The sequence below is a fragment of the Acytostelium subglobosum genome (genome assembly GCF_000787575.1).
Source record: "Acytostelium subglobosum LB1 DNA, scaffold: scaffold10, whole genome shotgun sequence".
Taxonomy (NCBI): Eukaryota; Evosea; class Eumycetozoa; order Acytosteliales; family Acytosteliaceae; genus Acytostelium; species Acytostelium subglobosum.
The window spans coordinates 298,279-310,519 of NW_012236523.1; the positions used below are offsets into that span (position 1 = coordinate 298,279).

The window sequence follows — 12,241 nt, forward strand, 5'->3', positions numbered from 1 at the left end:
ATCATTCATTCAATCAATCAATCAATCAATCAATCATTTATTTGTTATCCTGTTGGCAAAGTATGACACTTGATTGAGATGTCCTTGGATGATGGATAACTTGAGTGAGCGGTTAATGAAGGAGGTTGACAAGTTGAGTACGTCCAATACTCTTGGATCTCGGTTATGTCTAATGATCATGTTGACCATACTAGTATCGTCAACGATCCTGTTATGTATATGTTCCCATCTGTTCATATTATGCTCGATGATGACTTGAAGTACAAAGAGGTGTCCACCCTCCATTGCACATTTGATCATTGTGATGCACGACTCCAGAGTGATCCAAATCTGGTGGTGCTCTTCTTTGAACTTTAAGAACATATACTTTAAGACATGTAGATGACCATTCCTGGAGGCTCCAATGAATGCCTCGTGTTTACATAGTCCATCTTGATTGTCAATAAGGTATTCGACAATGTGAAGATGTCCATTTGTGGCAGCCTGGTTCATTGCCTCGCCAAAAGTCGTGTTGACCTTAAATAGGTACTTAATTATCTCCAGTGAGCCATGTCCAGCAGCATGGTTGAATGTTTTTCGGATGTCAAAGGGGATGTCTTTGATACGGAGCAGTTGAATGATGTCCAAGTCGCCAATGGCAACATGTGGTCGGATGTGAAAGGAAGTGCCAGGGAGGGCATTGTGGGTGATGAGTAGCTTGAATGACTCGACCAGGCCATCACGTGATGTCAACTTGATGTATAAATCATCGTTGACCAAGTTTGATAGTTGAATGTTGGGATATTTGTGGGAGAGTACAGGGAGGAGCTCAAATAGCTCACTTCCAATGGCAGCGTCCATTGGAAAGTCATCACTGTATGATCTGCGGTAGCAGGGTACGATGATGTCACTGTCCAAGAGTTGTTGTAGTAGCTCAACACGCAGACTGGTTGATGGGACTAGCTTCAACGATCTAATGCAAGTGCCGAGGTCATCAAGAGTGAAGAGAGGTTTGGGGTGGAGATTGAGGATGGCGGCACGTGAATCTGAGTTGAGTAGGAATTGAAGATTATAGTGACATCCATTAGGTTTAAGGACGAACACTTCAGGATGATTGTGTATGATTGAAGTGAAGAGTGAGGTAGCCTCTGATGTAAGTGGTTGGAAATTGACAAGTGTATTGAGCATATAAATATAATCAATGTCAAATAGTTTCTTCTCATGGATGTGACGCTCGAGGAATTTGAAGACCTCAAAGTTGCCAGAGACAAGGAGACACTTGAGTGTATTGTTGCAGAACTTGATCTTTGGATGCGTGACAAGACGTTGGAATAACTCCATTGAATGCAGAGATGGATGAATCTCCGTCAGTTTAGGTATCCGCAACTTGATGTCGTGATGATCCAACAGGAAGTGAACAACTTCCAAAGGAGATCCATCCACCATGGCCATTTCAATTGAATAAACGTCTATGGAGAATGTCTCTCCATTGTCAATGAAGTGTGCGTGTATATGTTGCAAGAGATCCAAGTGTCCTCCATTCCAGATTGCCCCCGATACAAAGCCGGAAGAGGTCTCAGCCATACCCCCTTTGGGTCTGTTACTCCTGAACTCAAGATAGACGAGGTAGTGTGATAGCGTGGAGCAGACTGATCTAGAGAGCCAATCAACATTGTGCATGTACACTGGAAAGGTCTGAGCGATGTGTTGCAGTAGCTCCATACTAAAGTATTGCTTCAATATGTCGTTGAGTATACCTTGTACTTGGACACAGTCTAAACAATCGCGTAGTACACCAATCAAGGTGATGAACTCACGTGCAGTCTCTGGCGTTCCAATCGATCTGATGACACTTGCATAGTTGCCAAAGTTCATGGGAATGCCCCTCTCCATCACATGGAACTGATGCACATGGCTAATCATCACCTTGAACATATTGTAGTCATTCACCCAATTCCACCTCATGACTTTAACATAGATGTGATGCTTGGCGTCCTGTGGTCTTCCTCGATTGCTGTTGGTCATGAGAAATGAGAAGAACTCTACATCATTGCTCTCGATGGCAATCTGAATTGTATCGTTGGTCAACATATTGAGATGCGGGTTGTTGTTGTGCACGTTGTAGTCCATGATCAGTTTGACGATCTGTCGATTCTTGAATGCGGCAGCAAGTGTAAACAGTTGTCTCAATGGTTCTTCATCGAAATCTGGTTCGCTTGATGATGGTGAATGATTAAAGAGTGATGAGTGGGCCTCGATGGCGGCAGTCAACTCTCCAAATCGTTTGACAAACAGATGAGTTCTACCATGTATGATGAACTGTTTGAGTGATCCTTTGTCATCCAGATTCATATCTTTGATTTGTTCAAAGATGATCAATCTAATCACAACATTTCTAAACAATGTAGTAAATGCCATTGTTGATGATGTTGTTGCCATATATGTTGATTGATTAGTATTATCTCTTTGAGTTGAGGGAACATCACAAATGATCAAACATCATGATTTTGAGTTTATCAAAGCGTAAACTCTAGAGGACTGGAACCCCAACTCACCATATTTATGTATTATTGTTATTGGAATGTCATATCATACTTCTTGTTTAGAAAGTATGACACAAGATTGAGATGTCCTTGGATGATGGATAACTTGAGTGAATGATCGACCAAAGACTGTGGCAATGCGAGCAAGTGAAATAGACTGGGCTCGTTGTGTTTGATAATAGTACCAATGTTGGTCCTATTACTTATATAATATTGAACGATCTTATTATGGATTTGTTCCCATGTGTCGTTGTTGTCATGCTGCGGTCGTAGTTGTTTCGTAGCTAGCTTCTCATACTTGATGATAGCCTGTAGAGTTAAGACATGTCCATACTCCATTGCATACCTAGTCATGGTTCCCCACGTATCCATCGAGACCATATCTTGCTTTGATTGTAACATTGAGAACAGGTACTCCAATACATCATGATGACCATCCCTTGCAGCGCCAATGAATGCTTGGTCTAAATATCCTTCAGTTCTATTGTTATGAAGATATTCGACAACTTGATGATTTCCTTTTTTGGCCGCTTCGTCCATAGCCTTAGTAGTTACCAAGACCTTTTGTTTTTCAACCAGATACTCGATTGTCTCCAGCTTGCCTGTTCTGGCAGCTCGGAGGAATGACTCTGAGATGTTGAAGTAAATGTTGTTGGAGCAGAGGAATTGAATGATGTCCAAGTTTTCGAAGGCTAGATTGGCATCTTTGAGGAAGGCCAATCGATTATGTCCCGGGTGAGTGATGAGAACCTTGAATGACTCGGACAGTCCAAACATCGTCACTCTTTTGATTGTACCAAAACAATCGTCCTTCACATATGCAAGTTGGGCGTTTGGATATTTGAGGCCGAGCACCGGAAGGAGTTCAAAGAGCTGGTGGTGAATTATATCATTCATTGGATAACCTTGGATTGGGCGGCGGTACCAGGGTGCGAAGAGGTCACTGTCCAGAAGTTGCTGGAACATCTCGACTCGCTCGCTGGCCAAAGGTACTTTTATCTTCAGCTGAAAGATGAATGTGGATAGGTCGCCAAGAGTAAAGGGAGGAGTTGGTGTTGTGGTTGTGATTGATTGTGCTGTCTTCAGGGCAGAGATGAAGGTCTCCCGTGCACATGGGTTGAGCAAGAAATGTTGACGAACATCAGAATCGACGACCAGCAGTTCGGAGAGATGATTGTGTATCAACGATGTAATGATTGAGGTCACCTCTGGATGTGGTTGGAGATTGGCAAGAGAATTGAGTAGCTTATTATAATCGATAGTCTGTTTCTGTAGACGCTGCATGTGACCGATCAAATGATGGTACAACTCAAAGTTGCCAGAGAGTAGTAGACTGTTTAGGGAATCAGTGCCGTACGAGATGTTTGGATATCTGGCAGCCAGAAGTTGGAAGAGCTCCATTGACTGGAGGGATGGGTGTATATTGCGGATGATGAGATGTAACTCATTGATCTTGAAATCCATTAAGAACTTGATAACCTCCAAAGGACATCCCAGATAGATTGCGGCGCTAATGCTATCTTCCCAAATTGAGAATTTCTTTCCAGTGTCAATAAAGTGGTCACGGACCAGTTGCAAGAGTGCCAGGTGGTCGCGATCAATGTAGTTGCTGAAGTTCATGATTGCAAAGACAAAGTGATGAGAGTTCTCTTTCATTCCTGTTCTTGTTCTCCTGAACTCGAGATAGGTGAGGTAGCGCGACGGACTCGTGCATACTGGCCTGGAGAGCCAATTGACATTGCTGAAGCACTCTGGAAGTGTTTGGTGGATATGCTCGAGAAGCTCCAAGCTAAAGTATTGATTCAATATGTCTTTTAGTATAAGTGGTATTGAACTGCCTATTCCGCAATCGCGTAGCACGCCCACCGAGGTGATGAACTCGTGAGCATTCTCCTGCGATCCAATTGACTCGAGAAGTTGCTTATGCCCACCAAGTTGGATGGGTTGGGGAAAGTGGAAATCATGCAAGTGTCTCATCATCACCTTGAAGAGTTGGTAGTCCACATTACTCATCTCGATATCTCCAAGAATGATGTGATGCTTGGCGTCATGCGGTCTGTTGCTGTTGTCCAGTAGAAAGGAGAGGAAATCTACATCATTGCTCTCGACGGCAGTCTCAATTGCCTCATTGGTCAGAAGATTGAGATGCGGGTTGTTGTTGTTCACATTGTAATCCATTATCAGTTTGACAATCTGTCGATTCTTGTGTCTGGCAGCAAGTGTCAACAATAGTCGCATTGGTTCATCTTCATCCTTTGGTCCTTTCGGTACTTTATTGATGTTATTGTAGATTGTTGTTGGTTTGTTAGAAATGGACCATGATGATGATGATGATGGTAAATGATTAAACAATGATGGATGTGCCTCGATCACATTAGTCAACTCTCCAAATCTCTTTACAAACAGATTAGTTCTACCATGTATTATAAACTGTTGTAATGATCCTTCATCATTCAACTCCATATCTCTTATTTGTTCAAAGATCATTGATCTAATCACAATATTTCTAAACAATGTTATAAACGTTACATCCATTGTTGTTGTTATCTGTACCTGTTATCTGTATGTATGAGTGAGTACATGAATGAGTGAATGAAAGAATCAACTCATCAAATCAAAGTCACTCACAACTTTGTTCGCCCACCCATTGATTGTGTGCCAGGTCATGGACTGGCGCGAGGGCAACAGACTGGTAGGAGGGTCATTGTACAATGATGATGATGTATTGATTTAATAGATTAACCTTTTTTGTTAACTAACCAAGTACTTTGATTGAGAGTAGTGAAGTATCCTTTTCGGCCAACAACAATCCATCCTTTGAGTAGTTAGGGTACAGTCTGTTCTTTGGCAATGCACATTTGTTGGAAGACAATTGATTAAAGTTATTAAAGTATATGAATCCTCCAAAGCATAGTCCAATCAATGTTCCACCAAGTATCTATATAGGTTGGTCTTTGTTAGTTCAATGATCCCATCCCATAATATCACATTAACATACATCTGAGAAGTCATGATGATAGTCCATCGTCCTGGAAACTGCGACGAATGATGATATGGCATAGGGTAGTAGCACGATGAATAGTTTCCATGATGGTGAACCTTCTTTTCTAAAGACTCTCAGCTTGCCACAGAGGTACATTGAGAGGAAGGTCATTGAACAGAATGATGCTGATGAATGACCTGAAGGGAAACTGAGTCGACCATCATGTATACTTGACTTGTCTCCATCTGCCACGCGTGCTGCATAGTCTGGTCTATATCTTCCAACAATAACCTTTAAAAAGTCTGTGAATAACATTGTCATGGTCAATGCCTAAAGTTGGATATTTGATTGATTGATTGATTGATTGATCAGTGTGAGTGATGTGATGTGATGGAGGCATGGACATCTGGATACCAACATACTTGTACCAATCCTAGACATGCATGATGTAGGTCATGTAGACTGCGATATCTTGCATAGAATGATGTGAAGACGATGAGTGGAATGAGACCAACGATCAGTGCCAACATCCATGTGGGTACTATTGATGCCTTGAGTGGGTATTGGATGGTCTGGAACTGATCCAATCCATCGGGTATATATCTATCATAGGGATTCATGGCAAAGTTGCACACGATCAATTCAAATATCACAACTCCAATGCATACTGCCCAGTCGACCAGTATCATCCTCGTCCACCATGGTATCCGACTGTAATGTCCTGGGTTCTGACCCGTTGACCTTTTCCTCATCTCTCTCTCTTTGTGTTGGTTGGTTGGTAGTAATACAATAAGTTGGAATACTATATATTATATGTATTATTGACTTGTTAGGAATGATTGATGACGATGAAGATTGATTGATTTGATTGCCTTGTTTTGATTCGTGTGGGGTGGGAGGTTGATCAGGTAATCACACCTCACACACTCACACGAATTATCAACTTTTCTGTCAAATGATCAAAAACCTATCATTCCAACTGAAGGTCTTAAAGTGGACATACACCAAATTTGATGATAATATCATTGTTGATGATGTTGGTGGAGTTGACCCAATACTTGGAGAATATCCAGTCGCGTTGGAACATGGCTGCATCCTCCGACATGTCGGGTGTTGAGCCCGCCAGACACACTGGCAAAGTCTAGACATTGTACAAGAGTGCGACCACCCATCAGCAGTGAGAATAGGAAGCCAGCTCGGAATGCATCGCCTGCGCCAATAGAGTCGACGGACTTGATGTCCAGCTTGGGTGCATAGTGCCAGAAGGGTTCAAAGTACTCGGCAGGCTCGCGCACACTGCGTTTGAACCATCCGCCGCACGCCAATCCATTGGCACCATCAGTTATGATGACGAATGTGTCTGGGAATTGCTCGAGGAATAGTCGAGCTGCACCAAGTGTCGCATGGATATCATCGCGTTTGCCTCGCCAATCAGTGGACGTCTGATAAATGAATGATGATCGGGGTGTTGACTTGTCGTCCGATGATGGCTGCAGGGGCAGTCGAGCAGGCAACACATGATCCATGACGTACATGTTCATGAGACATTGCCCGGCACGCTCAATGATGTGATTGGACACTGATGCCGTGTTGTAGTCCAGTGTGATCCATGCGTCCTCCTTCCACTCGATGCTCTCCAGATAGATCTGTTTGTGCTGGCCCATGTAGCGGTCACAGCTAGTGAATCCCAGTCCGAGCATTGTGCGCTCAGTGTCGTCGCTGACGTATATATCTACTGATGGCGTGACCATCAATGACCTGTCGACCAGTGGGGGTATGCGTACATCGATGAACCTCGAGTAATCAGACGATGCATATCTCGTCAGATATTGATCAATCGTTGGTATCAATGCTCTACCATCATTGTCATCTGCCAACTGTATCGTATTCAAATGTATCAAGACCTCTGACTCCAATGTACCTTGTTCCTTTCTCAACTCATTGAGCCATGACGAGATGCAACACTACATTGGTGTTTGATTGGTGAGTGGGATGGTTCCAATGATTGATTGATTGATTGATTGGATACAAACGATTGTGTTTCCAGCGTTGCCTCCCAACAATGTCAGCGCGTTCTTGACTTCTGTGTACGATCCTTTGGTCTTTGGGAAGTCCTCAATGTACTTGATGACATCTAGAATGACAAGACCAAAGATGGTCAACTCCTTCATTATATATCTTTGTTGTAGCAATCAATCAGTCAAACTATCAAATAATCTGAGTCGTTTTCAATCAATCAAACAAACGAGTGGTCTTTGGTTCAATGAAACGGCGTTTATAACTTATTGCGATTGCACTTGGACACCTTGTTGAGCTGTCGAGACTAATAGGGCGTCAAAGTCACCAAGGTCAAGATCTTGATCCTTCAGTTTTTCCTTCTCTGCTTGCTTCATCTGTTGAATTCTATGTTGCTTCTCCTCTGCATCCTTCTTGGCCTTCAACTCTAGCTTCTCAACCTTGGACAACAACCTTGTCTGTGGTCCACCAGTATTATTGATCCTCTCCTCCAGGTCATCGAGCAATGCCTTAAACTCCTCCATCTCAAATGTCTTGTGTAGTCTCTCTCTGAGGTCATCATAATGATTACATCTGTTTAGGTTGTGGTGTTGTTGCGGTTAGTTAATGAGGTTGCTGCTGTTGACGATGCTGCTGCTACAACTTACTCTGACATCAACATCTTGAAGAAATGTGAACGGACAACTGGGTATGGTGTTGGATATTTGCTCGACAATGTCCAGGTAGTCGCGACACAATTGAAGTGCTGGCACTCTGTCTGGTCCATTGAACAGGGCTGGATTGGCCAATATTCCTTCGGCCGACATCACACCATCGGCAGTAGACTCCTCCAAACATGGCTCAATATCTGAATACTCTACAACACTACCATTGGCAAAGACTGGTATAGTCAATGCATCCTTGATGGCCTTGATCGCCTTCCAATCGGCGTGGCATAGGAGATGACCTTTCTGCTCCTTGGTGCGTCCATGAACGGTGAGGAGCTGGCATCCAGCCTCTTGGAGTTGAAGTGCCAGTTTGATAGTATCCTCAAGCTTGGGCAACAATCTGATCTTGCAAAACACTGGCACGCTGAGCTCAGCATGGAGCGCGCGGACCATTGGCAACACAATGTCTGGTTTCTCCAAAAGGAATGCGCCATAGTTTCCACGTCTGGCAATGCCCTGGGGACAACCCAAGTTTATATCCACTGCATCGCACTGACTCTCCACCATCTTTGCGGCCTTTACAATGTACTCAACTTCATTTCCACATAGCTAGAGATGATGTAATGTGAGTGAGTACTCATGTCTTGACTTGGACTTGCGACTGAGACAACTTACTTGAACAACGAGTGGCCTATCCTCGGGACAGAATTCAAAGTTCTCGAGACGATAGGAGAGGTCTGTGACGTACATCTTGCTGTGGAACATGGGCGTGTAAACAAGGTCTGCCTTGTACTTCCTGCACAGCATGCGGAAGGCGAGGAAGGTGTGGTCGACCATTGGGGCGACAATGTGTTTTGGTGACTTGAGCACATCGCGATAGAACTGATAGCCGCCGAGCTTTGTGGCAGGTGTCGTACGCATTGGTACTATAGTGTTCTTGTACAAATCTTGTTCGCGTTGTTGTTCCTCAACATTATCGCCTGCTTTACTATTGTAATATGAACGATTGTTGCAGTCCTGTGTAATTATGCTCCTCATCTCTTTCAATGGGTTGCCGGCGATCCTATACAATCTGTTATACATTGATTCTCTGTCTCTACCCTCTCCTCTTTCTCTTCTTGCGCCACTATTGCTATTGCCACTATTGTTGCTATTGTTACTGTCTCTAATGTTGTTGTTGTTGTTATCGTTGTTGGTGTCGTCGACGTTGCTAATGCCGTTGCTATTGGCCTGATGATCAATCATGAGGTTGTATCTGTATCTGTATTGTTATAACTATGTACTAGTAATGTTTAGTTTGGTTTCGAGAAAATGAATGGATTGCCACTTTCGACCGAAACTCACCCCATCCTTTGCTCACGATCTTTCAAAGCAAACAACTTCCATCGATCGAAGTGATAAAGATAGAGAGATACACATGAATGTTATATATATTTATTGAATGATTGATTGATTGATTGATGATACAAGCATCGATATTGAGAATAGAATGAATGATTGTGAAACAAAACAACAAACAGCAACAATACTATTAAAGTTAAAACCAACAAGTGTAAGGAATGAATGAATGAATTGAATGAGGTAAGGAAGGAGTTTGAGAGGAGAGGAAGAGGAGAAGATGGAGTTGGAGGAGTGATGTATTATATGCGTTTAAGTAAAGGGATTGCTTGATTGTTTGGGTCGTTCGTCATTGTCAATGTGAGGGGCTTACACCCGCCCACCCTCTTTGGACTAAAGACACAGACTCTGTCTGTCTTGTCCTCTTATTTGGCTGGTGCTTGTGCTGCTGCTGCTGCTGGTGCTTGTGCTGCTACAGGCTGTTGTGGAGCTGGATATGGGTATTGTTGAGGTGGGTATTGACCACCGGCTGGTGGTGCGTTATAAGGGTATGCTGGATATGGGTATGCTGGGTATGGATATTGAGGTGGGTATCCACCGGCGGGTGGTGCGCCAGGTGCGCCAGCAGGTGGCACTCCTTGTGGTGCACCTACGGGTGGCACACCGGGGGCACCAGCAACTGGTGCCGCTGGATTGGCATTCTCCTGGCCAGGCTGTGGCATTGGTGGATAGCCTGGGTATGGTCCATAGGGGTAGTAGTATGGGTATGGTGCTGCTCCGTTTGGTGGAGGATATGGCATGTATTGTTGTGGTGGGTATGGGTATGGTGGTTGGTTGGGGTCAGCTTGAGCTGGTGGCTGTTGCTGTGGCTGCAGTGGCTGTGCTGGAGGCTTTCCGCCAGCGGCAACAGGCTGTGGCATTGGTTGTTGTGGAGGATATCCTGGATGTTGTGGAGGGTAGCCTGGCTGCTGTGGTGGGTAGCCTGGTTGTTGAGGTGGATAGACAGGCTGCTGACCTGGCTGTTGTGGTGGGTAGACTGGTGGCTGTCCTGGCTGTTGTTGAGGTGGATAAAAAGGTTGTTGTTGTGGAGGGTAGACTTGTTGTTGAGCATGCTGCTGAGGTGGCTGCTGTTGTTGTGATGGATAGGCTTGTTGTGGTGGTTGTTGACCAACAACAGGCTGTGCTGCTGGAGGTGCTGGCTTTTGATGTGGTGGCTGAGGCTGTGGCTTATATTGTTGTTGGTTGAGGCATTGGCTTGCCTGGTGCTTGACTTGGGTTGGGCAGTTGTCTGGCAACCGGTTGAGGTTGTTGTTGTGGATGTGGTTGTGGCTGTGGTTGTACCTGTGGCTGCATTGGTTGCATTGGTTGCATTGGTTGCATGGGTTGTTGTGGTTGAATGTGTGGCTGTTGTTGTACCTGTGGCTGCATTGGCTGCATTGGCTGCATTGGTTGCTGTGGTTGTGGCTGTGAGATACCAATAACACTCGCGCCAGGCTTCTTGACTGCGATGGTTGGAGTGGTGAGTTGGTTGTTGGCTGGTCTTGGTGGAAGATTCTGTGGGGGTCCACCGGCTGGTCCGCCAACAGGTCCATTAGCTGGTCCATTAGCAGCAGGTCCACCAGGTGATAGAGTCAGATTTTGGATTGGTGGCAACACTTGTTGCGGCTGTCCACCATTGTTGTTGACTATGAATGACTGTGGACGTCGCAGTTGAGGTGCACCCAAGGGTGGGGGTCCCTGGTCTTGCTTTGGAGATGGTGACGATGTAGCAGGGCTTGGACCATCACTCAGTGGACGAGCTTGGACTCCATTTTGCGGCTGAATCACTGGACTGTTGTTGCCCGATGCTGGTCCTGACTGAACGGCGGACACAACGGCTGGTTGGGCGACAGCTGTTGCAACTTCGGCGGATTGTGGTGGAGTGGTCCCGGTCTTTGGTGGGGTGGAGCCAGACTTTGTTGGCTCAGCAGTGGCCACAGACGACTGAGGTTGCAAGGCGACCACTGGAGTGACGGCGACGGCACTGGTGGTGGCTGGCATGATGATTGAGATTGGTCTGACGGTTGGCTCCTGTGGTGATTTGAGTCCGATCAGAGTCATAATATTCCTCTGGATTGCCTCGACCCACGTTGTCGTGTCGCCTGGTGCCTCAGTCAATATAGGATACAATCTCTTTGGTGTAATAATCTGAAACTCCTTTGGATTAACTGTCTTTACAGTTGATTTATCGTCAAGATCTATAACACCCTTGCTGTAAAGGTCCTGTTTTGTTTGATTGTGTCCATCATGTTAGACACATTGATTGATTGATTGAATTGATTGAATGATTGAATGATTGAATGAATACATACACCTTTGTTCTTGAAATAGAACAGCTTTGAGCCCTTGAGTACGAACCATCTTCTCTTCTTTGACTTGGCACTTGTGTCTGTCTTGACCATGAATCCCTCAGCCTCTGGTTGTGCTCTCTCCTCTGGCGTCACTTTGATCTAATGTGCGAGTGACAATGTGTGTGAGTGTGTGTGGGGATCGATCGACATTCGGGACTCGTGAATAGTGCCAAGCCCAACGCGAAAACTTTGGTCAATGGACCATGCATGGAATACATACACCTGACTTGCCCATGATGGTTGTGTCTCTTTAGATATATAATAATGATTGAGATATATATAATATAATATATGTAATATATGTACTTATATTTGCTTGGTCCAATACTGAAATACTTGTGAACT

General features: G+C 44.6%; 6 protein-coding genes across 6 annotated transcripts; all 6 read right to left on the reverse strand.

Moving 5' to 3' along the window:
• Positions 1–33: 33 nt before the first annotated feature.
• Positions 34–2,331, reverse strand: SAMD00019534_055360 (hypothetical protein; the record flags this gene model as incomplete). The annotated part of the gene is made up of 1 exon (XM_012899027.1): positions 34–2,331. One exon carries the CDS (start codon positions 2,329–2,331, stop codon positions 34–36), a length of 2,298 nt encoding a protein of 765 aa, XP_012754481.1.
• Positions 2,332–2,552: 221 nt separating this feature from the next.
• On the reverse strand, positions 2,553–4,760 carry SAMD00019534_055370 (hypothetical protein; the record flags this gene model as incomplete). Its single annotated transcript, XM_012899028.1, has 2 exons — positions 2,553–2,724; positions 2,821–4,760. The coding sequence occupies 2 exons, from the start codon at positions 4,758–4,760 to the stop codon at positions 2,553–2,555; spliced, it is 2,112 nt and encodes a 703-aa protein (XP_012754482.1).
• Positions 4,761–5,280: 520 nt separating this feature from the next.
• SAMD00019534_055380 (hypothetical protein) lies at positions 5,281–6,257 on the reverse strand (the record flags this gene model as incomplete). Its single annotated transcript, XM_012899029.1, has 3 exons — positions 5,281–5,460; positions 5,521–5,835; positions 5,928–6,257. Coding segments are annotated over 3 exons (825 nt in total), but the record flags the coding sequence as incomplete, so codon positions are not given.
• A 270-nt stretch (positions 6,258–6,527) lies between these two features.
• SAMD00019534_055390 (hypothetical protein) lies at positions 6,528–7,676 on the reverse strand (the record flags this gene model as incomplete). Its single annotated transcript, XM_012899030.1, has 2 exons — positions 6,528–7,469; positions 7,539–7,676. The coding sequence occupies 2 exons, from the start codon at positions 7,674–7,676 to the stop codon at positions 6,528–6,530; spliced, it is 1,080 nt and encodes a 359-aa protein (XP_012754484.1).
• A 444-nt stretch (positions 7,677–8,120) lies between these two features.
• On the reverse strand, positions 8,121–9,413 carry SAMD00019534_055400 (hypothetical protein; the record flags this gene model as incomplete). The annotated part of the gene is made up of 2 exons (XM_012899031.1): positions 8,121–8,777; positions 8,844–9,413. 2 exons carry the CDS (start codon positions 9,411–9,413, stop codon positions 8,121–8,123), a joined length of 1,227 nt encoding a protein of 408 aa, XP_012754485.1.
• A 518-nt stretch (positions 9,414–9,931) lies between these two features.
• On the reverse strand, positions 9,932–12,131 carry SAMD00019534_055410 (hypothetical protein; the record flags this gene model as incomplete). Its single annotated transcript, XM_012899032.1, has 4 exons — positions 9,932–10,732; positions 10,848–11,768; positions 11,858–11,995; positions 12,117–12,131. The coding sequence occupies 4 exons, from the start codon at positions 12,129–12,131 to the stop codon at positions 9,932–9,934; spliced, it is 1,875 nt and encodes a 624-aa protein (XP_012754486.1).
• Positions 12,132–12,241: the final 110 nt, after the last annotated feature.